Source organism: Abramis brama (genome assembly GCF_963993115.1).
Source record: "Abramis brama genome assembly, chromosome: 25".
NCBI lineage: Eukaryota > Metazoa > Chordata > Actinopteri > Cypriniformes > Leuciscidae > Abramis > Abramis brama.
In genome coordinates this window covers 25,800,139-25,814,934 of record NC_139987.1, presented here as the reverse complement: position 1 = coordinate 25,814,934, position 14,796 = coordinate 25,800,139, and the positions used below count along the sequence as shown (strand labels likewise).

Below are 14,796 nucleotides of genomic sequence, written 5' to 3'. Positions count from 1 at the left end.
CCACCCACACACACACACACACACACAGTATGTATATATATATATATATATATATATATATATATATATATATATATATATATATATATATATATATATATATTACTAATCATTAATTAATTATATATTTATATATAGCAAAACGAAAAAGGTTGAAGTGTCTTTTGCTCTTCTTTTTTTCAAAAGCGCGCGAAATTTAAGATGGAAAAAAAGTGTGTCTTCTAATAAAATAAATACAAGTTTCGTTTACGAGGTCTGCAAAAAACACCATCTGTAAAGTTTATGGAGCTCGTTTTTACTGATATGATGTTGTACTGTGCTTTTTTTCATATTCAGGGCAGGTCAATGAACCTTTAACACAAAAATGCCCGTTCCACCTTAACAGGACTGATGATGAGTTTGTCAGAAATATGGCGCTGCGACAGAGACTCTCCCTCCCTTAAAACACACACACACACACACTACTGACAGAGAGCAGGAAACTTCGGGCTGTCAAAAGATCTCAGAGAGCCCGTCACTTCACTTATGAGCTGTGTTTGCACTACAAATACTGTTTCTGCTGTGCAGGAGTCGCTTTTCTCTTTTATAAAACAAGAAAAATGTCAGTGAACCCGAAATTTGTGAGTCCTTTCCACAGACCGCACTGTTTATCAGCCGCTGCGCCCGCCGGACAAGCCAAACTCACACACCCTGGAAAGGCTATTTTAGCAGGTAAGTGTCTTTCTGTGCTTGTGAATCATAAGAAACAGTGAAAGTCATTTCTGTTAATGCTGTGACTGACTCCAGATCAGCTGTGCCACAGTTTTTGCACTGTCATCCACACTGTTTACAGTCCTCTGCTCGATTGATCCCTACAGGGTTGTAGTCATCATCACTGCACAGGCGAGTATCTGTGTGTCAGTGTGTTACTGTTTCACTGGAAGAACTGATGCAAAGTAACAAGTAGAACGTTGACACAAAGTAACAAAAGCGCTTTGATACAATGTAGAACTTCTGTGTTACAATGTAACAATCTAGCTGTAACAAAATGGAATGTGTCAGGACTAACGTCACACTACACCCCAAAATCAAAACAAAACAAATAGGAGAATATTGTATTTATTGCATACATTAAAAAATAGTTTAATGACAATTAAGCCAATTTCTTTCTTTCTGTCATTTAATGGCATCTGTTTCTGGGACTTTTGTATTGTAAAATTGTTTTCATGCACATTTTCCCTTTTTTATTTCTGTAATGTGTCGTAACATTTTACTTCTGATTTACTTCTCAGAGGTGAAATACAGTATTTTTATTAAACGTAAAAATTGCTGTAACAATATTATTTAATTTTAAATAAGCATACATTAAAGGCATTACAAATAATACTGTATAAATACTTGCATTTAAATAAATTAAATTATTTTGTTTTGCATTATGGTAATGAGGTGGACAAATGTCATGAAAATAATGCTAAAAGGGCTTGATTTTGTAAGCAAAATGTAATTTCTTTGTTTCCTTTGATTTTTGGGGTGAAATATGACCCAGTCAAGTTCTTCACTTTCCTTTATTGATAAAGAAAGTATTTCTTTATCGCTGTTATAAGGGCCTTTTTGTTTAATATTTAACAAGCGGTTGAAAAAAAGGAATGCTAATGAAATTTCATCATTATTATTTGGAGCTAATAAGTAACAATCAGGGTTATTATCCTTAACTAAAACTATATAAAAATACTTTTGTTAAAGCTGAAATAAAATAAAATATAAATAGTTGAAAAAATGTTGCCTTGGCAATAAATTTGAAGTTGAAGCACTACAATTATTAGCTAGAAATAAAACTAAAACTAAAATATATTTTTTTAGCCAAAATATCAATATTAAATAAAAAGACAAAAGCACGTAATGAAATTACTAAAAAATTAAACTAAAATGAACATGGAAACAAAATTAATTCTTATTCAAAATATTAATAAAACTAAAATAATTTGTATCTAATCTTATTTGTATCTCATCTAATTTGTATCTAATCTTAAATTGATTGAATCTTCTAGTAATAAAATATGATCAATATATTTAGTTTTATCCATATAGCATCTTATTCAATTCTTATAATATTTTTATTTGATCCCTGATTCTAAATTATGATATACATTCCATTAGCAATCCATTAACATTCTTTCTTTTTTTTGCCTCAGGATACTGAATGTTTCTTTTAGTCTGACCTCGGCATCTAGATATCTAAAAGTGTTGTTGTAGCTTGTCTTTTTCCACTCTTCCCTGAAGTGTCCCTGTAGTTAGTGTGGTTAATGTCTTGCCAGGGCAGCGACAGTTAATGAGAAACTCATACTAGTTCCATTCACATCTCCTGATGTTGTGCATGAAGCTCATGGCCTCAGTAATGCTCAGTGGAGTGATAAATGTGCTGGATGCATGATGACATGATGACGGATGAGGCATGGGCACATTAACACAGTAACATGGAATGCAGTCGCATTGCGAGTGTCGTTCTTGCCAAATATTTGTTTAACGACTAGAACATGCAACTACACGTGCACTAGATTATGATAGATGCATGCAATAGATGTCACAGTTCACATTTATTCAATTGAACATATTTATGTTTAAAGTGATTGTAAACACTTAATTGGTGTAACAACGTAATGACTTTCTACACAACATTCCTTTCTGCTGACATATTGATTAAAGACCAGTTATACTGGTACTCCAGTATGAACAGTTAACTCAGCAGAAAAACACAAAACATCACGCCTCACACACACACAACACCATTGATTGCATCATAGACTCACTTTGTTTGACTTTAAAGACGTAAAGCCGGATTAGGTGTGTCATTACATAAACAGGCAAATAATTCAATGATGCAAACCGAGTTCATTTTGGCTGTACAGCAGCTCTAAAAGAAAATAGTGTCATTGTTCAAAATATTTTTTAGATATGTCAGTGCAAGTTGCTAAACAGCTCAAATGGGCATTTTAGTCTGGGACTGGACCTAAGCGTTGTCTGTGAACCTGTGCACAGTTCTGTCTGGAGCGCTATATGATCAAACATCGCTCGCTTCCTTGAAGAACCTGATAGTGGACTTTATAAAGTGCTTTTTGCTTTGCTGTAATATGGAGTAATCTGGATTTGGCCGTGACATTTGTCCTAGTACTGATACATCAGTTAGTTTCATATAATTCAACAAAAGAGAACTAGTTGTATTAGTGGTCTAAACTTCCTTTATATTGTTGTAGCAAGTCAAAAATATGAAGCAGCGCATCAGTTTTCAACATTGATAATAATCAGAAATGTTTCTTGAGCAGCAAATCAGCATATTAGAGTGATTTCTGAAGGATCATGTGACACTGAAGACTGGAGTAATGATGCTGAAAATTCAGCTTTGATCACAGGAATAAATTACACTTTACTATATATTCACATAGAAAACAGTTATTTTAAATAGTAATAATATTACACAATACTACTGTTTTTACTGTATTTTAGATCAAATAAATGAAGCCTGGGTGAGCAGAAGAGCCTTTAAAATCTTAGTGTATAATATTTATATAAAATAAAAATATTTATTTTTAATATATATAGTATATATTATATTATAGGTTACACTTTATTTTAAGGTGTCATTGTTACAGTGTAATAATATATTTAAGTACTGAGTAATATTAATTAACTACATATACTTACTATCGGGTTAGGGTAGGATTAGGATTTGGTTTAGGGTTTCAGTAGTTGCATGTAATTATGCATAATTTACTGTTATTACTATGGTAAGTACATGTAACACAAGGACACTGTAAAATAAAGTTACCATATTATATTATATTATATTATCTAATATTATATTATATACATTCTAAAATATTTGAAGTGATTCATGTACACATAACTTATTCTTGCATGGATTGTGGGGCCCTATCTTGCACCCAGCGCAATTGACTTTGTACAGCGACGCATGTATCATTCCTATTTTGCACCCGACGCACATCAGACTTTTCCCTCCACAGACGCACGTCGGTAAATTAGGGAATGAACTTGCGCTTCCGGGGGTGGTTCAGCGAAGAGAGGCGTGTTCCGGCGCAAACGTTCCCTGGTGCTATTTTGCAGTTTCAGAAAACAATTCCGCCACAGACCAGGAGAAACCGAGTCTAAAGTCAGTGGCGCGTTATTCAGATGCTATTTTAAGAGCGCATGCTTGGTCATAATGTAGCGTGTGCACAACGCGCATACACTTTGCTTCTCTCATCTACACACAGATGCAGCAGTTGCCATTTTTGCAAACCATACATAATTACAAAGAAAAATATTCCAACTGTGGGAAATCATTGCGGTGTCCATGAAGATGTGAAAAAATAGGCATAAATCTAGCTTACACATTTACCCAAATTATTATACGCCTGTTTAACCGAAGCTAATTTGGGTGGGTTTCTCCATCCCCAATGTCACTTCTCTGTGTTTTACGGCCATGACGAGAACGTCGGTCTCCTCGGCTGTGAACCGCTCCTGGCGTGCGTCTGGCAAATCCGTCGTTATAATAGCAATCCGCCATGGAACAAGCGCGCCTGCTCTTAAAGGGAATGTGAGATGACGCTCTGATTGGTTTATTTCACGTTACGCCCAAACCACACCACAAAGTTACTTGTGTTTCACGTTTGATACTTGCGTTTCAGAACGTTAAAATAGGGCCCAGTGTGTATGTTTTGGTGATCTCCATCTGGGATGTTTTACGCCCTTCTTCTCTCGCTCAGGGCAGTTTTGTGGCTCGAGGAGACCAGCAGGTCAGACAGGATAGAGTATCACCTGCTATTACACAGATATGTGCTCGTCAGTTATGCCAAAACCTGTTAAACAGGTATATGGTTTTTACAGAAAATGTGTCTGTATATATTAAAACAAATCCTCAGCTCTCCAGAGAGCATGCGCAGTTGTTCCAGGAATTATCAATGTGGACAGAACATCATGAAAACTAATAGGAGACGATTAACAGAAACAATTCAGAGAAACTGTAGTGTATGCACACCTGGGGGAAACATCAGAAATCATTCAGCGGAATTTCATGATGCAAACAAGACAAATTCTGCTGTAAATCAGCTCTGAAAAAGACAATAGTGTCATTATTCAGCTCAATTCAGTTCAACAACAGTGTCGATTATTTAGATGAGACAATATGCGTTTCAGTACATCCCATAGGAAAGAAAAATGTAATGAAATTTCTTTAAAATCTGTTTTTTTTTTCTTCTAGACTGCCATGTAGACTATCGCAGTCTTTCTACTTCAAAATTTCACACTTAATTCAGTCCGTTATTGCGGTTTCTTTGTAATTATTAATGAAATTTACAAGCAATTCCTGAGAATAAATTAGTTTCTTCCACTTTTTCAGTGTGAAGTTTCCAAAGAAATCTAGAAGTGTCTCCAATTGTGCTCAGATTTGACACAAGTCTGCCATCAAAGTATAAGAGATATCAATATGAACGCAAACGTTTCGGTTGCACTTTATTTTACAGTGAATGTACTTACAGTGTACTTACCTTAGAAAATACTGGGTAATATAAGGTAAGTACATGGGTTAAGGTTAGGTTTAGGGGTAGGTTCAGTGTTAGTACCTAGTTTTTGCAATTACTATAATAAGTACATGGGAAACAGGACTGTAAAATAAAGTGCTACCAGCATTTCTCGTCAGATGTTGTGAACTTCTATCCGGGATCATTTCATAGCTCTGTACTCTAACTGTATGACAACTATTGACTCATTGGTGTTTATTTTAGTAGAAACATCTCAGACAAAGTTGATACTTAAATGAAAAATAACTCTCCTGAGATATGAAGTGCTATACATTTTTATTTTAAAACGTATACAGTGTATATAATAACGTCTGCATGTCGAATCAGACCCATTTGTTTGATCATCTGAAGCTTTTCTGCACACATGGCACACAGTAAAAGAAGCATAAACGTGTCAACAAAGTTGAGATCTGATTAAAGAACAGGACTGTGTGCTTCACAGTCACACCCATCTGTACAGCAGGGGGCGGGTCCAGTGAGCCAATCACAGATGGACACGCCCCCTTTCCTACAGATGTGCTCAACACACACAGTTAAGGTGGCGACAGATCACTGGGCTTTACAAGGCATTCGTTATTCATAGAGGTGATCATCGCTGTAAAAACTCATAATACACCACCGTTCAAGGACACGTTCAGTTTATCAAAAGGGATATTAATAATGTTACAAAAGATTCTATTTCAAATAAATGCTGCTCTTTAGAACTTTCTATTCATCAAAAGAATCCTGAATAATAATATGTATCATGGTTTCCAAAAACATATGAAGCTGTTTTCAACATTGATAATAATCATGTTTCTTTTGAGCAGCAAATATAACATATAAGAGTGATTTCTGAAGGATCATGTGACACTGAAGACTGGAGTAATGATGCTGAAAATTCAGCTTTGATCACAGGAATAAATTATATTTTAACATTTTAAAATAGAAAATATTTATTTTTATTTTTATAAAAAAAAATTATCAATTAAATGAAGCCTTTTTGAGCATACATTTAAAAATCTTACCGATGGCAAATTTTTAAGAGTAGTGTACATATAATTACTTGACTAAAATAAAATTACAATAATTAATCACTATTACTGTTAGGGTTAGTGATTTTAATTTATTAGTCACATTTAGTGACCAGAATAGTTCTAATATATATATATATATATATTTATTATGTATATATAGATAGATAGATAGATAGATAGATAGATAGATAGATAGATAGATAGATAGATAGATAGATAGATAGATAGATAGACAGTATTTTCCATCTGTTTTATTTCGACTTGTATTATTAATATCATTGTGAATAAATTGTCTGTTTTGCAGGTGGGTTAGCCGGAGGCATTGAAATCTGCATCACATTTCCGACGGAGTATGTGAAAACCCAGCTGCAGTTAGACGAGAAGGCAAACCCGCCTCGGTACAAAGGCATCGGTGTGTATTTACTTCTAATGCCTTCATGTCATTATCTGAAGTAGACACTCAACAGTTGTCTCCATGATAATTGCATCTGCTTTGTCCTGAGAGCTTTTCAAACACTTTCATGTAATGATTATGTGTAAAAACGCATCAGCGGAGACAGAGTCCACTCAGGTTTGAAGGTTCAAAGTTCAGTAACTGATCTGGGTTTGGGTTTATCTGCCACTGGACTTTGTGGCCCCTTTTCACAACAAGTTTATCAGCACTGATTGTTCAACCGGGTTCATTTGTTAGCCAATAGCACGCGTGCAACCGGCAGGGTCACGTTTCAACAGCCTGGTCATGTTCTCTTTTGAACCGAATCTAATGAATGATGTACTCAGCGTCAGGGGATCACGCTAGAACAATCTGAAAAGGATATTAATGCTTTTAATAATTCATACGCACACACGTTTACTAAAGATAAGCATTTTAAATGTTTCAGATTAAAAAAACAAGGAACTCCCGCACACTATCAATACTTGGAAATGAGTGTTAAAATTGTATAAGCAACGTTTCGGTCTCACGACCTTCATCAGGCATAATGTCTCAGATTAAAATGCCATAATGCTCTTGGAGATTTGAATGTCTGTGGTTTTCTGTTGCTCAGTTGACTGTGTGCAGCAGACGGTGCGTGGTCACGGGGTGAAGGGCCTGTACCGGGGGCTCAGCTCTCTGCTCTATGGCTCCATTCCCAAAGCTGCCGTGAGGTAAGCACTTCATAAGCCTTGCACAGCCAGGCCTTTGGCTCTCAGTGTGAAGTCTTTGGCTCTCAGTGTGAAGTCTTTGGCTCTCAGTGTGAAGTCTGTGGCTCTCAGTGTGAAGTCTGTGGCTCTCAGTGTGAAGTCTGTGGCTCTCAGTGTGAAGTCTGTGGCTCTCAGTGTGAAGTCTGTGGCTCTCAGTGTGAAGTCTGTTGCTCAATGCATCTTATTCTGGCCGAGAGATGCCCACTTTTTCTAGTTTCGCTCTGCTCTCTTTCACCGGCTTGATATTTCTTTTGTAGAGGATAACTTGCTCACTAGCCATCATGACACATCGGGCCCTATCTTGCACCCAGCGCAGTTGACGTGAGCGCACGTCTGTAAATTAGGGAATGAACTTGCGCTCCCGGGGGCGGTTCAGCGAAAAGAGGAGGCGTGTTCCGGCGCAAACGTTCCCTGGTGCTATTTTGCAGTTTCAGAAAACAATTCCGCCACAGACCAGGAGAAACCTAGTCTAAAGTCAGTGGCGCGTTATTCAGATGCTATTTTAAGGGCGCATGCTTGGCCATAATGTAGCGTGTGCACAATGCGCATACACTTTGCTTCTCTCATCTACACACAGACGCAGCAGTTTTCATTTTTGCAAACCATACATAATTACAAGGAAAAATATTCCACATGAGGGAAATCATTGTTGTGTCCATGAAGATGTGAAAAAATAGGCATAAATCTAGCTTACACATTTACCCAAATTATCATACGCCTGTTTAACCGAAGCTAATTTGGGTGTGTTTCTCCATCCCCAATGTCACTTCTCTGTGTTTTACGGCCCTGACGAGAACGTCGGTCTCCTCGGCTGTGAACCGCTCCTGGCGCACGTCTGGCAAATTCGCCGTTATAATAGCAACCCGCCATGGAACAAGCGCGCCTGCTCTTAAAGGGAATGTGAGATGTCGCTCTGATTGGTTTATTTCACGTTAAGCCCAAACCACACCTATGAGTAATGAAACTACTTCAGACCAACCCATTTTAGATTAGCGTCGGGCCGAGACCCAGCCACAAAGTTACTTGCGTTTCGCGTTTGATACTTGCATTTCAGATCGTTAAAATAGGGCCCATCAGGTCTTGTCACTGTCTTGAATGGTTTAAAGGCATGAATAAGAGTGTGATCATATAGTGTAACAGTATAGCCTTCCTGTAGCTCAAACAGTGAGCGCTTGCAACGCCAAGGTTATGATAAGAATGTAAATGTTTACCTTTAAATGCGATGTAAGTCGCTTTGGATAAAAGCGTCTGCCAAATGCATGAATGTAAATGTGACACAAGGATGACGGGAAAAAAATTAAATATGCATGCAATGCAATATGAATGAATGAATGAATGAATGAGGCATTTATATAGCACTTTCATATGTACTATTGTACGCACTTTACAATCTCTCCTCAACCACCACCAGTATATATATATATATATAGGCTAACAGGGCTATATATTAGTTAGTTTTTAAAATTGTCAAAATAAAAACTTATATTATACTATATTAACTATAATACTATATACTAGTATTAATAAAAACTAAATAAAAAGATAAAAACTTTGATATTGAAATGAAAACAGAAACTATAAATATCTGACTACAAATATGAATAAAACCTGTATCTCAATGTTACCAAAATAACACTGTATGTATATGTATGTGTGTATATATATAGATAAACACAAACCTATAAATATGAATAAATATATACAAACATGTATATATAGATGTTTGGATATATGTATGTGTTGTGTATATATTTATTTATATTTATAGCTATTTCTTTATTTATAATTCATATTTCTTTATTTCCCTTATTGTGCCCATAAAGCAAAGTTCTGCAAAGTAAATGAGAAGGAATCTTTTTCTTTTCATTTTAAGCTTGTGTTGATGTTGTCGCGTGTGTTTTTCTCTGCAGGTTTGGGATGTTTGAGTTCCTCAGTAATAAGATGAGGGATGAGTCTGGGAAGTTGGACAGCACGCGGGGTCTGATCTGCGGTCTGGGAGCAGGAGTTGCGGAGGCTGTAGTCGTGGTGTGTCCGATGGAGACTGTAAAGGTGATTAATGCTGATGCTTTGATAGTCAGTAGCCTAGTACTCATGGTCTACACAGAGAGTGAGCAATGTGATATTTTAGTCTAGTCACACTGCATTGCTCACTTGCAGTCTAGACACCGTATAAGACATTATTACACTAATACAAATGTGAAGTTTATTTGTGCTTTACCTGTTATGTAAGAAGACCATCAGACAAGTATATTAACAGATTACACTTTTATTGCAGCTTTTAATGCATTTATATTTGAAATGCATTGGAAATATAACCAGTGTGAAGTGATTGAACTGATGTGTTCGATGTTCATTTTTATAAAAACATTTTTTTTTCTAATTTCAGGTCAAATTCATCCATGATCAGTGCTCAGCGAACCCAAAGTACAGAGGTTTCTTCCACGGTGTGAGGGAAATAATCCGAACACAAGGTACATGTGTGTGGGGAAAGGTTTGTCCTGCAGCGCCACCTCCTGGAGAGCAAACACACTTACAACAAATACATCTGAAAAGTGATATATAAGCTGAAACTGCTTTTCTAGAGAACCGTTTCTAATTTCATTTGATAGTTTTACTTTATATTCATGCCTGTTTGGCTGCTTTATACGTTTTATTTTGACAGTTTTATTCTTGTTGTTATAGCGTATATGTTTTATTATAGTCATGTTTATTATGAAACCACCCCAGAAAAGTTTTACAAAATTATTTTACAATGAAATAGGATTATTTATACACTTTTATAGTATCTATTAATAGTATTTTCAGTTTCCTTTTTAATTTGAGTTTTTTTTAGTGTTTAGTTTTTAGTAAATTAGTTTTTCATCTAGTATTATATTTTAGTTTATTTCATCTATAATGATTAATTATATATTCAGTTAATGATAACAACACTGTCACAAAACCGGTTAACGGAAAATATGAGTATTTAGATGGCTTAAATCCTCGTATGAAACAAACCTGTTTTTTAGCTTTTATCATTTACAGATTTGCATTTAATAAATTCAGTCTCGTATGATCTCGCATGAACATCATGTGACGCAGCAATTCATGTGACCGTCACACTTTAATCAACCTCTGATCCAATCGATTATCTGAACCACATGAAGCTCATTTCAATACAAACCAGTCATTGTAGTCGAAAGAAAACGACCCCTTTACTTGATGGGACTCTGAATAATTCTGCTTTGTAAGTCTGTTAAATTATGAGCATATCTTTGAACCTGTTTTCTTATTTACCAGGACTCAAAGGAACATATCAGGGATTGACCGCAACAGTCCTGAAGCAGGGCTCAAACCAGGCCATCCGATTCTACGTGATGACCTCTCTAAGAAACTGGTACAAAGGTATGAAACATGATATAATAATTATAAATATATAAGCAGTGTTTGTGCTAATGAAGCAATGTGGCTGAAATGAAACTGTGTTCACTGTAAAACTAGGCGATAACCCCAATAAGAGTATTAACCCCCTCATAACCGGGATGTTTGGAGCCTTTGCTGGAGCCGCAAGCGTGTTTGGAAATACACCACTGGATGTGATCAAAACTAGAATGCAGGTGTGTATTAAAAATCATTGTCAAGCATAAAAATAAAATAAAAAATGTGAATGGGATATTTCAATGTTGTTTTAATAATGTTTGCAGGGATTGGAAGCTCACAAATATAAGAGCACCGTTGACTGCGCCGTCAAAATCATGAAATACGAAGGACCGGCTGCGTAAGTAAACCTGAGACTAAACCAAAGTGCCTGACTGAGGGGATTTATGGCTGAATCTAAAGCAGTTTTTTACATTGATAACATCAAATCATCATACTGTATGTGACCCTGGACCACAAAACCAGTCACATGGGTACATTTTTTGCAATTGAGATTTATACATCATCTGAAAGCTGAATACATAAGTTTTCCATTGATGTATGGTTTGTTAGGATAGGACAATATTTGGCCGAGATACAACTATTGAACATCTGGAATCTGAGGATGCAAAAAAATCAAAACATTGAGAAAATCTCCTTTAAAGTTGTTCATTTATGTTGGCGATTGTGCTGCATTCACTCACAAAAATAAATGTTTTATATATTTACGGTAGGAAATGTACAAAATATCTTCATGGAACATGATCTTTACTTAATATCCTAATGATTTTTGGCATAAAAGAAAAATCGATAATTTTGACCCATACAATGTATTGTTGGCTATTGCCACAGATATACCCGTGCGACTCGAGACTGGTGACGTGATCCAGGGTCATCATATTAGAGTGATTTCTGAAGGATCATGTGACACTGAAGACTGGAGTAATGATCCTGAAAATTCACCTTTGATCACAGGAATAAATTACAGTTTACAATATATTCAAGTAGAAAACAATTAGTTTAAATTGCTTTAATATTTCACATATTACTGTATTTATTTTTGCTAATAAATGCAGCCTTGGTGAGCACAAGAGACTTCTTTTAAAAACATTAAAAATCTTACCGACCCCAAACTTTTGTACGGTAGTGTATATATGAAATGATATTTTGCATGCACACATTCCTACCAAATTCGAATGACTGTATTGCATAATGACACGTACATGTTTCTGAAAGGTTTTGTGTGATTGACTCTTATTTATTCACTTAAATTTCTGTCTATTCTCTAGATTTTACAAAGGCACCGTCCCCAGGTTAGGTCGCGTGTGTCTGGACGTGGCCATAGTGTTCATCATCTACGAGGAAGTGGTCAAAGTTCTCAACAAGGTGTGGAAGACAGATTAAAGGAGCGCTGATGCGGAGCGACAGCGGGGACGTTTACACAGGGGCCAAAATATCTGCCAACAGCAGACGACAAAGAAAGTCACTGGAATGTACTTAATAACCATCACTTAATCAACACACCGAGAGATTTAACCAACTAATGTGAGACAGAAATCAAATACTTGAAAATTAGTCTAAAGATAAATAGTATTTACCACAATTTTTTTTTTTTAAATGTTTTTATGTAAAACAGCATCTTTAGGGAGACACAGGATTTAAATTTTATTTTTTAAATATTAGGTATAAATATTATATATATCGTGCAATTTGCCAGCAAATATTATACTTGTTTTCCGTTGTTTGTTTTCCTTACATGTGATCACATACTAAGTTCTGAGGGCCTTATATGAACACCAGAAAACTTAAACAGAATATGCATCTTAGAAATTTAAATATATATATATATTACCCTAACTATTTTTTGTCTTGGGTTAGACTTTATTTTAAGGGTGACAATAGTTATATTGTGCTTACTCAAATAAGTACTGAGTAATATTCATTAACTACATGTACTTCTTATAGGGTTAGTTACTTGTAATTATGCATAATTTACTGTTATTACTATAGTAAGTACATGTAGTAATGTGCTAACCCTAATGTCTAACTACGTCACGTTAAAATAAAGTGTAACCTTGTCTTGTTTTTTACCACAAATATCTTAAAAATTCTTAAATTAAACATTATTGAAGACACATACTTGAGAAGAAAAATGCCTTGTTTATGAAAAAATGTATCAAAATGATGTGGCTTTTATCCAATTCCAGGGGGAAACTAGTTTATTTTTCTGACCATTTTCTTGTTTTCAGCAAATTCTGATACATTTTTCATTAAACAAGACTTTTTTTTTCATTTTCTATTATGACTTTTTTTTTAAATAAACAAAGGTCCAAAAAGGAAGCAATAGTAGAGTATACTGACTGTATAAAAATAAGGGAACTCTAGTTACAGAGAAATATCCCTGAAACAAAATACCACCTCTGAAGAATCAATCTCTTTGCAAGAATCATAAATAAAGAAATAGACTGTCTTTCAAATTTACTAAAAGAAGGTACAGAAATAACCCCAAAAATGCCAATCATTGGATCTGGAACAATCTCTTTTTTTAATACACTTTTGAAAGTAGGTCAAAAATATCAGTCCAGTACTTGTGAAGGTTACAACATCTATGAATTACTAAATTGCATGCGATTTTCCCTGAAGTGAACTGGATTAAGTTGTGTCTAGTAGAGTATATTTTCTGAAGACATTCCTTCCATTGTGCATCCTCAATAGTGACCTAAATCCTTCTCCCATGTTTCCTAATGGTATGTGTCACAATCCACCAGATCGATTAATACATTATAGAAATATGACATGACTGATTGACTGAAATATGATTGATTTGCAGATATTTAAAAAAGTTAGAATTTTGTAGCTCGAACTTTGATTCGGAAAAAACAGCTTTTATATAAAGTGAGCCGAAACCGCCGATATACCCTTCTGTTTCCAAAGTGAAAACCCATATCATTAAGTGTGGGAATAAAGGAGTGATTCTGGCATATAGGGCTATCGAGATATAGGAGCTTATACATTAAAACATATTCATTAAGATATTAAGATATTTGTACTGGAAAACAAGACAAAATCACTGAATATGAAAATAATTTTTAGTCACTTTCTAAGATGCATAAATTAACCAAAGCTTTTAATTATAACATACAAATGTGTTTTATACCTTGTAGTGGTACATATGATACATGCACTTTCACATTTGGTAGCAATTCAGGTTTAGCGATTATTTTAAGTGCCTATACTAAAAATGCATCTTATGATCTATTTTTTTAATCCTTACTTGTTTACATTGTCATTTCCATAATTTGCGTATAATTACACCCTTCTGTAACAGTATACCTAAATAACAGTGACATATAATCGTGTCATACCTGTTATGATAACTGTACGCCTCGATCTCTGAAATCAACACCACACAAAAACACAAATCGTTTAAAAAACCGAACGGTGCCGTTTCACCAATGAACCAGGTTACTCTAATACTAATACAATGTTTACTTATTTAACAGTAGTTGAATGTTGTGAATAATGTTGAAAAGGTCAACAGATCTGACCAGAGCCTCTTAAATACTGATCACGGATCAGTACATGCCTTAAATAACACTCTGTGTGCTTATATCGTCTCTCCTACCTCAACACAGTCTCACAGATCTGTC

The 14,796-nt window shown here is 35.2% G+C and overlaps 1 protein-coding gene across 1 annotated transcript; it reads left to right on the top strand.

Moving 5' to 3' along the window:
- Positions 1 to 432: 432 nt before the first annotated feature.
- On the top strand, positions 433 to 14,153 carry slc25a1b (slc25a1 solute carrier family 25 member 1b). Its single transcript, XM_084105380.1, has 9 exons — positions 433 to 711; positions 6,873 to 6,980; positions 7,615 to 7,714; positions 9,661 to 9,799; positions 10,137 to 10,221; positions 11,030 to 11,134; positions 11,231 to 11,346; positions 11,434 to 11,507; positions 12,436 to 14,153. The coding sequence occupies exons 1-9, from the start codon at positions 600 to 602 to the stop codon at positions 12,548 to 12,550; spliced, it is 954 nt and encodes a 317-aa protein (XP_083961506.1). The 5' UTR covers positions 433 to 599; the 3' UTR covers positions 12,551 to 14,153.
- The last annotated feature ends 643 nt before the right edge of the window (positions 14,154 to 14,796 follow it).

Excerpts from the sequence above, each read along its gene's own strand:
- slc25a1b (XM_084105380.1), top strand. The coding sequence starts at position 600 with ATGTCAGTGAACCCGAAATTTGTGAGTCCTTTCCACAGACCGCACTGT. Across the intron at positions 712-6,872 it reads TGGAAAGGCTATTTTAGCAG|GTGGGTTAGCCGGAGGCATT; the intron begins GTAAGTGTCTTT and ends TCTGTTTTGCAG. Across the intron at positions 10,222-11,029 it reads GGAAATAATCCGAACACAAG|GACTCAAAGGAACATATCAG; the intron begins GTACATGTGTGT and ends CTTATTTACCAG.